The sequence below is a fragment of the Oryzias melastigma genome, linkage group LG12, assembly GCF_002922805.2.
Source record: "Oryzias melastigma strain HK-1 linkage group LG12, ASM292280v2, whole genome shotgun sequence".
NCBI classification, from domain to species: domain Eukaryota; kingdom Metazoa; phylum Chordata; class Actinopteri; order Beloniformes; family Adrianichthyidae; genus Oryzias; species Oryzias melastigma.
The window spans coordinates 3,960,271-3,976,624 of NC_050523.1; the positions used below are offsets into that span (position 1 = coordinate 3,960,271).

General features: G+C 40.0%; 1 protein-coding gene across 4 annotated transcripts in view; it reads left to right on the plus strand.

Moving 5' to 3' along the window:
- Positions 1-16,354, plus strand: part of LOC112162971 (tenascin) — a 76,465-nt gene that overhangs the window by 49,264 nt on the left and 10,847 nt on the right. For 2 of the 4 annotated variants that reach the window (XM_036214399.1, XM_036214400.1), the window contains 10 exons: positions 2,396-2,665; positions 4,768-4,953; positions 5,022-5,111; positions 5,189-5,452; positions 8,147-8,539; positions 9,122-9,541; positions 11,471-11,746; positions 14,662-14,934; positions 15,047-15,322; positions 15,402-15,668. In XM_036214399.1, the coding sequence (XP_036070292.1) occupies positions 2,396-2,665; positions 4,768-4,953; positions 5,022-5,111; positions 5,189-5,452; positions 8,147-8,539; positions 9,122-9,541; positions 11,471-11,746; positions 14,662-14,934; positions 15,047-15,322; positions 15,402-15,668 (2,715 nt within the window). The remainder of the gene's footprint in view (positions 1-2,395; positions 2,666-4,767; positions 4,954-5,021; positions 5,112-5,188; positions 5,453-8,146; positions 8,540-9,121; positions 9,542-11,470; positions 11,747-14,661; positions 14,935-15,046; positions 15,323-15,401; positions 15,669-16,354) is intronic. The other 2 variants (XM_036214401.1, XM_036214402.1) reach the window with 1 other exon arrangement.

The following is a 16,354-nucleotide window of genomic DNA, read 5'->3' on the forward strand; positions in this document are numbered from 1 at the left end:
TCTATTTCAGGAGTGTCAAACTCAATCGCATAAGGGGCCAAAATCCAAAACACACCTTAGGTTGCAGGCTGATAAGGATAAACATTTAATGATCACTCTAAAACTAAATTTATAAAACTTTAAAACCGTAACTTTTTAACATAATTATGAACTAGATATATAGCATTACATAATAATAATGCAAGTGTGAGTACTTTACGCCGAATTTGGCTTCTGAAGATGCTGAAATTGATAGCTAAAAATGCTGAAGCAGGTGAAAACGCTGAAGCTGATAGCAAGCCAAAATATTAGCTAAATGCCAATTTTGCCTAAAATAACAAACAAACAAACTTAGGTTAGCCAAAACAGCTAGCATGTTGCTAAAAAAAATAGCAAAACTTCCAAATATCCTAAAAAAACTGAAAAAAAGCCTAAATTAGCCAAAATAGTTAGCTTGTAAATATTAGCTCAACTCCAAATTAGCCTAAAAAACAAAAACAAAAAAACTTAGGTCAGCCAAAACAGCTAGCATGTTGCTAAAACATAGCTAAATTTCCAAATATCCAAAAAACCTGAAAAAAAGTCTAAATTAGCTAAAATAGTTAGCATGTAGCTGATATATTAGCTAAACTCCAAAATAGCCTAAAAAATCTTAGTAAATGCCAAAATAGTCCAAAAAGCTTTTTATAAAACTTTAAAACCACAACTTTTTAACATAATTATGAATAATAAAAAGGCAGGAATATTATTCCAGAATAAATCAACTTAAACCTTAAATAACTTTCAGTGTTTTACACTCCATAAAAATATGTTCTGTCAAAATTATACAAGTTAGTATAAAAATGAGCGCAAGATAACACTGGACCTCTAATAAGAATTAAATAAAATGATCTGGAAGTCCGGATCTAATTACCCAGAAGCCCTGATGCGGCCCCCGGGCCTGGACTTTGGCACATATCCTACATGATGTTTCTTGTAACTCTTTTGGAGTCTCTTTTTGGTTCTTTGACTCCTAAAAGACCTCTCAACTCCTTCAGTTATTCTTTAAAATGAAACTTCATGGTATTCAAACAAACTTTGACAAATTTGCTGTTTGGTTTGTTCCATCATGGACACTCGCTAAACTAACGTGCAGAAAATATCTTGATATTTCTCAAAACTAAAAGTAATAATTCATTTTTTGAAATGAAATGAATGTTGCTCTGCTGCATGTGGCTCTGATCGCTCAAAAGATTTAATTACTAGAATATGGAGCAAAGTAGTCCCAGACCACTATAGAGCCACCTCTATGCTTCACGGATGGAAGAGTACGTCTTCTCTCTAAGCTTCATTTTTGGGTTCATCAAGTCAGAGCTGATGTCACCAAGATGCTCTGGAGATGTTTTTTACTTTGAGGTTCCAGTTTTGATTCTGCTGTCAGATCGTCATGATTTAAGTCCTCGTAGCGTTTTCCTTTGAATGGAAAAAGTAAAAAACTTAAAGTACATAAACCTTGAGGGATGTAAAAGAAAGTCGATAACCATTTTTTCCCCAGTTTACAAGCTCAATATCGCTGTAATGCTGCAGATGAAAGATTTGCTGCAGTTCCTCCAGCAAAAAGCTGACTCCTTAGTTAAGGTTAAGATCAATAAAATGAATCTAATTTTAAGCAGCCAGGCGATTTGTTTCATTGATTACTGTAAATACGTTCATAGCTGTTGGGGCACAGGATCCTTTAACTCCTGTCCTCCATGATCACTAAAATTTAACTCGTTTTTTTCCTTGGTTTTTTGGGTCAGATTTAGTTAATTTTTTTATAAAAATGCTCCTTAAAAAGCAAAAACGTTTTATTTTTTTATTAAAATGTACATTAACTTCTTAGTATAAGGGTAGAAAACATACCTTAGAGCAGCATCGCATTTCTACTGGTCTTCTGTTTGCACAGATATTATGCATCAAATGTTATTTTTAGGTAAGCCACTACCACAACTGTAATTATAAAACTACGGTCATATACTGGTTGGATATGTGAGGATTAAGACTCTGTGGTTTTTTTAAACTCATGTTTTACATTGCCTGTTACAAATGTGGGCGTGGCCTCCTGTCCCTTCGGTAAAGAAGTGACCCCACAGCCTCTTTAACCTCAGATTTTACTTCTGGATACTATGCGAATTTAATAAAGTCCTGGAGTCTCTTTTATGAAACTTCTTTGATTTGAACAAAAATCAAAAATATTGTCTGAATCCGAATTGCTTCCTACATTTATCCATATCTTTTAATAGCATCTTCAAACTCAAACTCTGTTTGAAACTCTGCATTAAGAGGTTGAATTGGAGGGGGGGTTAAACCAACAAATGGTTCCTGAGCGCAACTGTGTCTGCAGCTCACCACTCCCCCAGGGGATGGGTCTAATGAGGGGAACGTGTTTCCTCCTCAGAGATCGACGGGCCGCGGCAGGTGGAGGTGAAGGATGTGATGGACTCCTCGGCTCTCGTCAGCTGGTACCTCCCGGTGGCTCCCGTGGACAGAGTCGACGTGTTTTACGCGCCCAGCTCCGACCCCTCGGCTCAAACCGCCGTGGCCATCCCGCCGTCGGACAAACAGTTTAGCATGGACAGTCTGAGGCCGGACACACAGTACACGGTGTCGCTGGTCTCCAGGAGCAGAAACGCCACCAGTGACCCCGTTACCGCCACCTTTACCACAGGTAACCAGTACACCTGAAATACTGTATATATTTGGAGTTCATAAAAATACCTTTTACTCTGGTTTTTTCTGTCTTTTAGCCAATTAAACCTTGGACTTTTTTTTTTTTATTATTTTTTGATTAGGTTTATTAATTTTTTTAAAAAGTTGTCTATTATATTGTGATAGAACCGATCAGTTTTATCTGTAAAAAGTCCGTAGACTTTGATTTTAAACTTATATTATTGGCTTTAATTTGAAAATGTTGACCTCTATTATTAGCTAACGGATTCATTGTCATTTAAGATGTAATTTTTATCAGCAAATATAAAAACATATGTGGATTCCTTTGATGGAATAATTAGAATATACATGTATTACAAATCAGGGGTTGCAGATATTCAACACATACCTTGAGATGGAACAAAACTGTTTACTTAGCCTTGTTTGGTATCATTTTCTCAACACAACTTCACAATATAATGTTATAGTCTTTTTGTTTTTTGTATTTTGTTTCTATTACACAAAAAAACACAATTAAAGAAGGAAATTTTTCATTTTCTTTAACAGTGATGATCACAAAAATGTTTAATAAACCTTTTCTTTACTTAAAATAAAAATGAACCTTATGGGGGACTATGTCACTTTGTTTGACATAGTCCCTCAAAAGGAGACAACCATTTATGTTAAAATGTAACCAAAATTTCTGGCATTTCTGCAAGCATATCTTGCACTGGGTTGGAATTTGTCTCAGCGTTGCCTGCTTCTGTTTACCTCAACCAACAGTCGCAACTCATAATATATGGACGTAAGGTTCGGGGCCCTCCGAGTCACTTTTTTACGTTTATGAAGAACTCAATAGTTTTTTTGAAGTGCTGTCCCCATTAAATCAGGGGTCCCTAACTTCTGGTCCGAGGTCCGCTTAGTACCAGGCCACAGGTGATAATCACGGATCCCCAACCCTTGGGGCGCGGACCTGTCCGATACCGGTACCCTAACCTTAACCCGGTACCAGTTATGTTCGCTACCTTGAACAGGTCCTCAACTAGGTTGGGGACCTATGACTTAATAGGAACAGCCAGCACGTCAGGGTTAAAAAACAACTTGGGGACACCCAAAACATCAAAAAGGGCAGTAGCAGCTCAGATGGTAGAGCGGGTCGGCCAATGATCTAAGGATTGGTGGTTTGATCTCCACCCCTGCCAGCGGGCCTTGGGCAAGACACTTAACCCTTCTTGCCTCTAGTGTGGCTCCACTGGTGTGTGAATGGGTATGGACGTCCCGGTGATGGTCAGAGTGTGTACTGGCAGGCACGCTCCTGTCAGTCTGCCCCAGGACAGCTGTGGCTACATTAGTAGCTTACAGTTACCAAGTATGAATGAGGAGTGAACAATGGAGCCTGTTTGTTCTTCAATGCAGGAAGGGCATAAGCAAGATGTTGTCCATGTTGAAAATGGGAAACCACTGAAACCAGTAAATGTCACTCAGAAGCTTGTTTTAGTTATTGGGGACAGTCAAAAGACAAACCTGCCGACCTTGGTAGACCACACAATTCCGGTAGGGACACAAATGATTGATGTGATGGTCAATCGCTATGAAGTATAAACCGATCATAAGGCTCCGACAACTCTTGTTTGAATTTTCCTTTTCTTTAGAATCTTATTCAAGAGATTTCCAAATTTTCCATGAGCCAGAGTAAAGTCAGACGCTGTCTAATGAAAGAGATGAGGCGCTCCTCTTTTAGTTAGACAAATTTAGCTTTGGAGTAGAGAAATCCAGGACTTTTAGTCTGAGACGGAAGCTTAAAAGCACACGTGAACACACCATGGTCTGTTTGAAGTTTTGATACCCGACTATTTTAGGGAATTAATCCTATTCAAAAAAGCTAAACTCTTTAATTTAAGATTTTTTTTTTTAAATATACGTCTTCATTTGGAACCACAAGAGTTGAAAGAAAAGTAAAGGCTTCATTTGTGTGGAGGTCATCAGACTGGGAGGTCCTGTTTTGTCATCAAAAAGCTGCAGTTTTCACAATCTGACTGGAAAAATTCTCTTAATCTCCAAATATTTTACAGTTTCATTGACATTAAACTGTTCTCATTGGTTCGAAACCTGCGCCCTCAGCGCTGGACGCCCCCACAAGCCTGCAGGCCGTGTCCCAGACGGACAGCAGCGTCACTCTGGAGTGGACCAACAGTCAGGCTGACGTTGACAGCTACCGAGTGAAGTACAGCCCCATCTCCGGAGCAGCTCACGGCGAGGAGGTGATCCCAAAGAGGCAAGGGTCCACGACGCAGACGACCATCACCGGTGAGCCTCCAGAGCAAACACACACATGCTCTCACCTCACCGTAAACTCACCTGCCTCTGTCCCGCAGGACTGAATCCGGGTACGGAGTATGGGATCGGAGTGACCGCCGTGAAGAACGAGAGGGAGAGCCTCCCCGCTACCACAAACGCAGCAACTGGTGAGAAGCTCGACGGCTTCACTGCTTCTGCAGAAATGGATGGGGTTAACAGAGGAGACTCCTTTGTGTGTTCTCAGACCTGGACCCCCCCAGAGAGTTTGAAAAGGTGGAGTCCACGGAGACGTCTATCTCCGTGAGGTGGCAGAAGCCTCAGGCTAAAGTCAGCAAATACAGACTGATCTACACCTCCAGAGATGGACAGTTTGAGGAGGAGGAGATCCCGGCGTCAGAGTCCACGCATGTCCTGAGGAACCTGACTCCCGGCATGGCCTACACCCTCACCCTGACTGCAGAGAGGGGGCACAGGAGGAGCAGACCCGTCTCCATGTCTGCTTCCACAGGTGAGAGAAATCCCAGCAGCTCCTTTACAGCAAAAATGTCCCTTTTAGTTTGGCGGATCAATGATCACATCCTAAAAAATACTTGATGTTTCAACAAGTTTGACTGCCGTCTAATGAACTGCTTGATGTTTAAATTGGACAAGTGGTTTTTACCTGTTCACAAACTCAGAGGCTGCAGCCTTCAAACTGAGCTCTCAGCATTATGACGAGTTACTTCCTGAATTTCTGCATTTTCCCCGTTGTGCTTTACCTGTTCAAAGAAACCTTTAAATTCATCTTATAAAAGCCTTTTTTCTCTCTGAACAAAGGCAGGAACAGCAGCTGTGCATCTTGAAATCCAATCTATCCCATAATTCCTTGCCTCAAAGAAACTTGCTTTGTTCATCTCTTCTGCACAGATGGTTCTCTAAAGCTCTGTGTTTGGACCCTTTTGTTTGCCAGAAGCAGATACAATGTGCAAATCAACTATCAAGTTGGAGTTGTGTTGCTTTAAATTGAAATACTTAAGTAAGATATTTAAAAGTTGTTATCCTAATAATATTTTGGGAAGAAATAAAAAAAAATGACGATAAACTAACTCAAATATTGGTTAGTGGTTTTAACATAAAGTCTGATTTGGTGAATTTAAACCAAAATTGTCTTGTTTCAATAAAAACTGAATTTAAAAATGTACTTTTACTTACAGTTTTTGTGTTTGTAATGACGAAATCCCTGATATTTGTAGAATAAAAGCCAAAAATAATAAACATGAAAAAACTATGCATATTAAAAAAAAATCATATTCTCATACTGGTCAAAACTGAATTTTTGTTTTCCTCTATTAAACCTCAGTTTGATCCATTTTATTAAATTTCATTAATTTTGATTAGAACGCACCAAATAACTACCAAAGTTGCCTCAATATTTTACAAAAACTGCAACCGACATGCAATCAAACGGAATAAATGACCATTAACACAAGTAAATATATTACAAAAATCACAATAATTCAAGTTTGTCTTAGTTCTTCCATTTTTTTTATTGTAAATATATTAATGGTCTACATTGCTGAACAACAGATTACTTGTATAAGTTTTATGTGTAATCCACGTACTGACGGAAAGAGACAAACACTGGAACATCTAATAAAGGACAAGAGTAGAGAGTAATATATTAAAAACTGTACTCAAGTAAGAGGATCTTTACCTTAAAATATTATTACTAAAGTAGAAGTAAAAATCACTCATCCAAAGAGTAAAAAAGCAACTGGTGAAGAAACTACTCAAACATAGAGTCCCAGTTTTTACATGTTTGTTTTATAGTCAAAAACCTATTAAATCTGGTAAACAAAAGATTTAAATGAATACCTTGTACATATATAATTCTGTTATTTCGAAAACAGAAAGATTAAACTTATTTCTATTGATTCATAGAATTAATTGGGAATTCACGATGTTGATTATTTTTATTATGTTGGATGAAGACCAACCATCATTATTGGATATTTTTAAGCTGCTTTTTCTTATTAAATAGATTAAATCCAGTCATTCTTCTGATTTGACAATCAAGTTTCTTGGGAAAACTCATGATTTTTTTAAAACATATTCTAGCTAAACTACATAAGTAACATTTTCATACAGTTTTCTGCTGATTTTAAATGCTGTGCCAATACTATCATGTATATCTAGACTAAATGGAACAGTTATTACCAAGGGAAAAGTAACTATATAAGTACAGATAACTGTAGAGTACTGGTTTTCATCTACTTGAGTAAAAGTAAAAAGTCTGGTGCTATAAAACTCCTAAGAGAACTTTTTTTTTCAAAACATCATTTAAGTAACAGTAAATATAACATCTTTCTACGCTATACACAGTTTTTCTTCTGTTGTTGCTATAGTCTCTAAAGAACAAAAATCTGAACTCTTGTAATCTAGTGTTCAGCACAGCTGCTGGTTCAGCTCCCCTCACTCTGCCGCAGTGCTCGCATCTGTACAGACGGTCAAACGCTCCGACTCGTCTGGTTTCCATTGAACCCAAAGCGACTGCTCCTCCTCCATTACTTATTAGCCTCCACTGAGTACCTGCAGCTGCTCCGGGAGCCTTTCAATCACTTATGCTCTCCTCCTGACAAAGAGGAGCTTGTTCAGTTTCTGGGAATTTAACCGCATCCTCCCAGCCTTACATCTTCTAATTACCAGCAACTGAGAAGAGTCACTTCTTCTCTTGTACCGTTTTATTTTAAATGATTTTTCATGATTTAACTTTCTCTTTTTTGCGTGTTTCTTTGGGTGAAGTCGCCTCCCTGTGAATGAGAGGAAAATCATTTAGTTTGAGTTATGATCTCAGTGCTTATAACCTGGAGGCTGCAGCCCCTGAATTTGGACACAGGTCACACACTAATGAGAAATCCTTTGAGATGTTGCTCGTGTTATCGCCAGACGGACTGCGCAGCAGAGATAAATGGAAAAGCAGTCATGCATTTTTGGTACGATGTTCAGCTGCCACAGCAGTAATGGAAAGCAAATGGCTTTCGTCTCCTCAGGCAGTTTATAGAGGGGAGTATTTGAGAAATTTCCATTTTATGTTCTTAAAATTGATCTATTTCAAGTTCTTTTTCACTGTTTTTTTAATCATGTATTTTGTTTTCAGCAATTTTGCAAAGTGTGCAGCACCTGAAATGTTGGAATTCATGTGTTCCTCTTTGTTTTCTTGTAGCCTCTTTCACGTTTTACTTAGCGATCTCAGACGACCGTGAGCTAACAGCTTCGGCAGCCTCGGAGGACAATCTCATTAGTTTTGTGTATTTAAACCCGCCCGAGTCCCATTTTTCTGGGACAGAGCCCGAGGACACGCTGGGAACGCTGACTGTCTCTGGCGTCACGCCTGACGGCTTTGACCTCACATGGAAAGCAAACCAAGTCTACGATAACTTTACAGTAGAGTACAAAGAGTCCCTGCCGCTGGGGGATGTGAGAGAGGTCCAGCTTCCTGGAGATGCCAGCGGGTCTCGAATCCGTGGCCTGAAGGCATCCACAGAATATCAAATAAAACTTTATGGAGTTAAGAATAGCCAGCGGTCCGCTCTACTTGAAGCTGTTGCCTTCACAGGTATCACTTTTTGTTTTACAGCTGGGCTTTCGTAGCACAGATTACTTCTCCAGCAGAGATGTAATTCTGTCTTTAGTTGCAGCTCTGATTAGCATCACTTCTGGCATGTGTTCACACAAACCCCTTTGATTTGATCCTACTTACCGCCTGCCAAGTCTTCTGTCAGGATGGACTGACGGCCTCAATTCTTCTTTTCTGATTTCGTCTTTTAGGGCTCATCCAACTAATTCCATCATTCATCATTAGCTCCTTTTACAGTGAAAAGGTTCTCCTGTCTCCTGCAAATGCCGGTCGCATGTCTTTCTTGTGATTCCAGACTAGAAACCAAATGCATGTTTGAAGACGGCTGTGTACTTCCACGTGGTGGACTACTCAGAGCCTTCAACGGGTTAAAGGCTCTCACTCGAGTGTCATTAATCCTGTAGTTGTTCATGACTCAGGTTTCCTGAAGAAACAAATGAATCTTTAGGCGATCCAGATCTGAACTTTCAGTGCCTTTTTCTTCCTCCATACAGGGTCTTTCATGTTTTTCTGTAGGGATCTTCTGAAGTTCATGTTTTAACATGCTTTTATTCACTGTAGCACCTAAACCTACCTCAGATGTTCAGTCACTGACCGAGGAAGCTCCAACCACCTCACAATCCCTTCAAGAGAGTCCAAACTTTGATCTTCTAAGCAATGAAGCGCTTTTTGATTTGGGCGTGACGAGCTCGGGGGCCGAGCCCAGACGTCTTGATCCAGAACCGCTGCGGGATCTTGCGGCCCGAGTTGAAGCCACCAGGATGAACCTCACATGGTCAGCATCTGATGGGGTTTTTGAGAACTTTTGGGTGGAGCTCAGTGCTCAGACACCTGCAGCACAACCCAGAATAATAATTCTGCCAGGAAATGTGAGGAGTGCTGAGGTGGAGGGCCTGAACCCCTCCACACTCTATAATTTTACATTGCAAGGTGTGGTGGAAGGGAGGCCACCTCTCCTTCTCGAAGGGTTTGCCACTACAGGTACATGACTGACATGTTTGCAGCATTTCCACCATCCACAGAAAAACTCATGTTTAAATATCTGAAATATGACAAATGTCTGCATGACAGTAGAGTGTTGGGACCAAAAGTGTGTTTAGAATTACATAACCATGTTTCCTGAAACATCTGAAACCATGTCCTAAATGTTTCCTTAGAAACTAGTTTGCAAAAGTCTACACAAACACCTTTTTGTGTTGGTTCAAAATCCTTATTTATGTTAAAAATGAATTTTTTACCCTAATCTCATCCCCCAACCCCACTAAATTTAATTCAGACTTTAATTCTAACTGTTATTCAGCTTCACTGATGTGACCACAACCAACACCCCCTGTTGATCTAGCTGCCTTTAAAGATGCTTTTAAGGTTCCTTTTCACATAATTACAAAACGATGATCAAACCTTTAAATTCTAATTAAAAACTAAAAGTAATGAGTACTTTTTATGTATTAAGTACTTTTGGGGGCTCTTTTTTTTCTTTCTGATGGACTTTCTTCAGAGATTTCATCTTTTTTCTGCCGAGGAAATGCAATCCCCACTTGAACGATTTCCCCACCACTTTGGTGACTGTGTTTCATACAGACGAGCACATTTTGAGCATAGAGAGTATAGGGATGACACCTGTCAAAATTTTGATGCCAAGTGTCTACCGTTTTTCAGGGGGTGGGGCATCTCTCAAAATTAAATGAAAGTGTTTAGGTTACTATTTTGAGGGGCAATTTGGGGGCGAAGTTTGACAAGGGCTGGTTGAATTCTGATTTTAAATTATTATAAAATGTATACCAAACTATTATAGAATTTCTATCAAATGAATTTAAAATTTATTGGGAGCGGAGTTTGAAAGGGGGCGGAGCACCTGTCAACGTTTTGATGGAAAGTGGATCCCTATACTCTCTAAGGCTTCATCTCCAGTTTTAATGCACAACAAACATGTAAAAGCACCAAAATTGATGCCTCACTAAACTCTTTTGAAAAGTTCATTTTTACACCAAAAAATTCCATTAAGAAGTGTAAACATTTTTGGCTTTGTTTTGGCCTGGTAGATGAATCAAAATTAATTTTATCTTAAAGCTTGAAAGCATCTAACAAAGTCAGTCAATTTCTTTTACAACTGGAAGCTAAAATATATGTAGCAAAATTCGTGGTTGAGTCTTTTACTGCATTTTTGCTATATATCCTATCCCTCCTTTAAGATTCAAGATCAACTTTATTTATCAGCGCAGGGAAATTCTGTTGTAGAAGAGGCATAAAAATAAGGAAAAGCACAAAAACCTTAGGAATCAAAACTCTTAATAGCTAAATATATGTAAACACGTAGCTGCAGAGATAAACTCTTACATACACCTACACATAAAGCACGTACAGGATAAGTTAAAATTCAACAAAAGAGTAAAAAAATGAAAGCATCAGAGTGGTTTCCTTTCACTTGTCAGAAGTGACATTTTAACCAGGACCTGAGCAACATTTTTTTATAGTAAACATGGAAATGTATATTGGTTTGAAGATTAAAAAAAACATCTTTGATCCGTTTTTAAATCCAGAATCTAAACATTTAGAACATTTATAAAAGTATGTTAAAGAGGGAACTCTTCTATTATTAATATCTTCCAAATGTACTTTTCACTAAATGCTTTTAGAAAGACTCGAGAAATTTAGGCAAACATTTTAGCCGTGAAGCCAAGTTGGAGTAGATTTTATGTTCAGAAGCAGTAACATCAGGATCGTTCATTTTTGCAGTTTTATATCAGAAATAAAGATTAGCTTTTTGAACCAACACTTCTGGGTTTGTAGATGTGTTTTTACGTCCTTTAGATGTTTATTTTTTGGTCCAGACACTCTGCTGTTGTTAATGAATGTTAACAATCCCTGTTGCCGTCCAGTTGAACCCAGTCTGATGTGTCTTTCTCCCAGCGGAGCTGAAGCCGGCGGTGGTGAACCTCACCATCTCTGACATTACATGGGACAGCTTCACTGCGTCCTGGAGCCCCCAGGGCGGAGACTTTGACAGCTTTGTTATTGAGGTAACAAACATGGAGAATCTCGCTGAGAGTCAGAACCTCACTCTGTCCGGAGACGCTTTGAGCCTGGTCATCTCCGGGCTGAATCCCAACACCACCTACATGGTTGGCCTGTATGGGATGCATCAGGGCTCCTTCCTTGAACCCCTGTACAATGAAGCCACCACAGGTACCTGCAACTTGCAGGGTTGCAGCTGCACCTCTTCTATTATAATATCTTTCATATTTTCCCTTCAGAGTACATGTAGTTGTCTCTCTCAGTGGACCGTCCACATCTTCATGCATGAACCAACGTAATAACGCGGTTTCTGTTTTGGCATTGCTCTCCATCAACAGGGCCTCAATGCACTGAACTGCTGCATCTTAACACCATTACTGTACCTTTTTTTCACCCTCCAGCCACTGTTTCTGTCTGAGAAAAGACAGGATGATGGGCATCCATGCCACATCAACTAAGCGCCCCTCAAAAGTTCACCTCTGACTGCTCTCCATTATGGTTCTCAATGTGCATGACCCCCCCAATCCCCACCCCAACCATCCCTGCATATTGATCAGGTCTGATGCTGATGTGCTGCAAGTGTTGCAAAAGTAAAACCTATAACTTTCCCGCTCCCATCAACCCTCAACATGTCAATCATTTCATCCCATCAGTCCTCGTTCAGTATTAACTTTCAGCCATCATTAGTGAGTCAGTGGAGGTCTGTCCGTTTGACACCTACTCTTTCATTCTGAGATAGACGTTTGCTTGAATACCACAACATGGCAGTTTATGCAATTGTGCATTTTTTAGTCGTTAATGTCTAACGGCTGAACCTTAGGTTGATGGTGCGCCCCCTTGTTTAACATTGCTGCACGTTTGCATGAAAAGGATGACTTGCTTGGTAGCATGCGTTCGTTCAGTGCAGCCAAAAAGTATTTACACCCTCAGAGATATACATATTTTTGATTATCTATGACTTTTACATTTTCTGATCAGACTAAAATGACCAGAATGACAATTAAAAAATAGTAATTTTATTTATTTAAAATAAATGTATTTTAACCTGCTTGGTCTTACGAAAAAGTAAATGCCCTCGCTCTGTTAAAACATTAATAAACTGTGATAAACCACAGTTTTTACTTGTTACAAGTCTGATTAGCCAGCTAACAGATCTTAAGCAGTCATCATGCTGCCATTGAAAGACTCATCCGAATGAAGATTGTTTCTTTATTTTTTTAATATCCTCTTGTAGCATTTTTGCTCATGATGTTGACTATATTACCAAAAGTATTAGCTCACCTGCCTTGACTCACATGTGAACTGAAGTGCCATCCCATTCCTAAACCATAGAGCATTCCTATACCATAGAGGTTAATATGATGATGTTCCACCTTTTGCAGTTATTACAGCTTGAAATCTTCTATGAAGGCAGTCCACAAGGTTGAGAATTGCGTTTCTAGGAATTTCTGACCATTCTTCCAAAAGCCCATTGGTCAGGTCACAAACTGATGTTGGTGGAGAAGGCCTGGCTCTCAGTCTCCACTCTAATTTATCCCAAAGGTGTTCTATGGGGTTCAGGTCAGGACTCAGAGCAGGCCAGTCCAGTTCATCCACACCAGACTCTTTATGGACTATGCTTTGTGCTCTGGTGCACAGTCATGTTGGAAGAGGAAGGGGCCGCTCCAAACGGTTCCCACAAGGTTGGGAGCATGGAATTATCCAAAATGTTTAGTTATCCTGACACATTCAGAGTTTCTTTGACTGGAACTTAAGGGGCCAAGCTCAACTCCTGAAAAACAAACTCACACCATCATTCCCCCACCAAATTTCACACTTGGCGCAATACAGTCCAGAATGTACCATTCTCCTGGAGACCTCCAAACCCAGATTGGTTCCAGGTGGTAAAGTGTGATTCATCCCCCCAGAGAAGGTGTCTCCACTGTTATAGAGTCCAGTGGCAGCATGTTTTACACCAGTGCATCTTTGCATTGCACTTGATGATGTGTGGCTTGGATGCAGCTGCTCCAACCCATTCCATGAAGCTCTCTGCGTACTGTACTTGGGCTAATCTGAAGGTCACATGAAGGTTGGGGCTCTGTAGCAACTGACTGTGCAGAAAGTTGACAACCTCTTTTGCACTATGAACTTCAGCATCCACTGACCCCTCTCTATCAGTTTACGTGGCCAACCACTTGGTGGCAGAGTTGCTGTTGTGCCCGAATGTATCCATTTTTTATGGCAGTTGACTGTGGAATATTTAGTAGCGAGGAAATTTCACCACTGGATTTGTTGCACAGTTCCACGCTGGAATTCACTGAGCTCCTGAGAGTTGCCCATTCTTTCATAAACAGTCTCCATGTCTGAGGGCTTGATTTTGATTTTATCCACCTGTGGCCATGCCAAAAGTTTAGGACACCTGATTCTGATCATTTGGATGGGTGAGCCAATACTTTTGGTAGTATAGTGTATAAAATTAAAGGTTTTGTGCTCTACTCCATTCCAATGCATCCACTTGCTGACAAATAGTTTCATGAACATCTTAGTTTTCCTTGTCTGAGCTGGAATCTTGATCAAAATTGTACCGCTAATGGGGTTGTAAAAGGGGCTGTAAGCTAACGGGAAAGCATGTTTTATTAGTCAGCAGCAACAGTTGTTGTCACTGACTTAAAAAAGATGCAATGGGTTAAAGGGGCATTTATTTTTCACATGAGACCTGGCCAGAGTTTACCAACAAATTGAATCATATTTGATCATTTCAACAGGACAAATATACAAAAAAGGGGGTAAATACTTTTTTCACAACTCCATATCTATTAATTTATTTAAATATTCTAAAGTGCTTTCAAAATCTCCACTTTTTAACAAAAATGAATCACATGATTGATAAGGGATCCATCTCTACGCACAAAGTAAAATTCGTAACAAGCTAAACGGTTTAGTTATAAACCACTACTTTCAAAGGAAATGTTCAATTTTACTTCTAGAAACACATTTTTATGTTATACTTTTAAAGTGTATTGGCTTTTCAAGGAAAGATGAAATGAGACAGATTTTTTTCTCCTACAGAATGGCTTTGGTTTCCTAACGATGGTTTCTTTCTTCAGCGATTCAGCCTCTTGTTGGCAAACTGTACATCACAAACATGACCTCAGAGAGCTTTTCAGTCCGCTGGAACGGAACCGAAGCACAGTTTGATGGTTTGATCCTGGAAATAATTGACTCTGATTGGCTGATGGAACCAAAAGAGTATAACATATCGGTCGATGCCGTGTCCTACGACGTCATGGGGCTCCGTCCCAGCACTGATTACATAGCCTACCTCTATGGGACATTAAAGGGATCTCGAACAAAGGCTGTCAGTGTTGTTGCAACAACAGGTACTTTGCCTTTGTTTGGTTATTCTTTCAGATCAAGTACTCACTTGTTTGACTTGAACCTGCATGCATTTTGATTTCAGCAAATGTGTAATTTTTTTTCTTTTCCCTGTAGCTGAAGAGCCTGATTTGTCCAAGCTAGTAGTTTCTAACGTTACCTCAGACAGATTCTCGCTGGCGTGGCGCACAGGAAAAAAGGAGTTTGATACCTTTGTAGTAGAAGTCAGAGAGTCTGCTTTGCCCTCGCAGGCCGTGGGCCGTGCGCTGCCGGGGGACGTGCGCGCCACAGTTATGGCTGGACTCAAAGCCAGCACGAGCTACGACATAAAGCTGTACGCCAGTGATGCTGGCGGGCAGAGTACTCGGCCTCTGTTTGCAGTAGCTACAACAGGTATCCCATCTGCATGCTCTCCACTCGAGCTAATTTCCTGCCACATGTAACCCACAGGTGGTGTTCTCTTTTTGCTCAGAGGACTCTCCGCAATTGGGGCTCTTGACGGCTTCCTCTGTGAGCCCACATAACCTCAGCTTGTCCTGGAGGACCGTGTCGGGCCACTTTGATGGCTTTGTAATCCGGGTCAGTGATCAACAGTCTGATACGCTGGAGTTCAAACTGCCCGCCGAGGCCCGCAACTTTACAATCCCCAACCTGACAGACGATACGGCCTATGATATCGAACTGTACGGTATTTCTTACGGGCGCCGCACAGCGTCTGTGTTAGCTCACGCTGTCACAGGTACTGCGTATTTCACTTGTATCTTTAGTGCATTTCCAGCTGTTTTGTTGCTGCACCTCGAGAGCTACCGGTTTTTCCCTAAAATCCGCTCCGCAACTCAGCCCCCTACAGAAGTAGATCAACAAATTAGAATCAGGTGTTTAGTATAATCTCTAATGACTTTTATATATATATATAAATAACTGGCATAGAGTTTCCAGTTGTAGTACATTGTTGTTTTAAATTGACCGTAAAGTTTTGAATCAGATTTCAAACAATTAAATTTTTTACTTCTGGATCACATATAAAGTTCACTTTCCTTTTGATCTACAACATCCAGAGTCAAAGAGTGCCTATAGTGAGTTTTAGGACGCAACTCCAACAATCAACTAGAGACCGTTGTGCACTTTATCTGATTCTGTCCTTATTATCAGAATTGATCCTGTTTTTCTCTCAGATTGGCTTGGCATCTCTACAATTAAGTAAACCTCGCTAATTAAATGTTTATGAAAAGATATATTAAAATAAATAAGTAAAGGACATGTTGCAAAAGTGAAAAAAAATCTTCTACATGTTATCACTAGGCCCTTCGTAGATGTGTTTTCTTGAGCCCAGAACATTTAAGTTTGAGTTTTCTGTACAAAGTCTGAATCTGCTTTCCCACAGAGGAGTTTCTGTCTGCTGAACTCTATTTCTGTAGATGGATT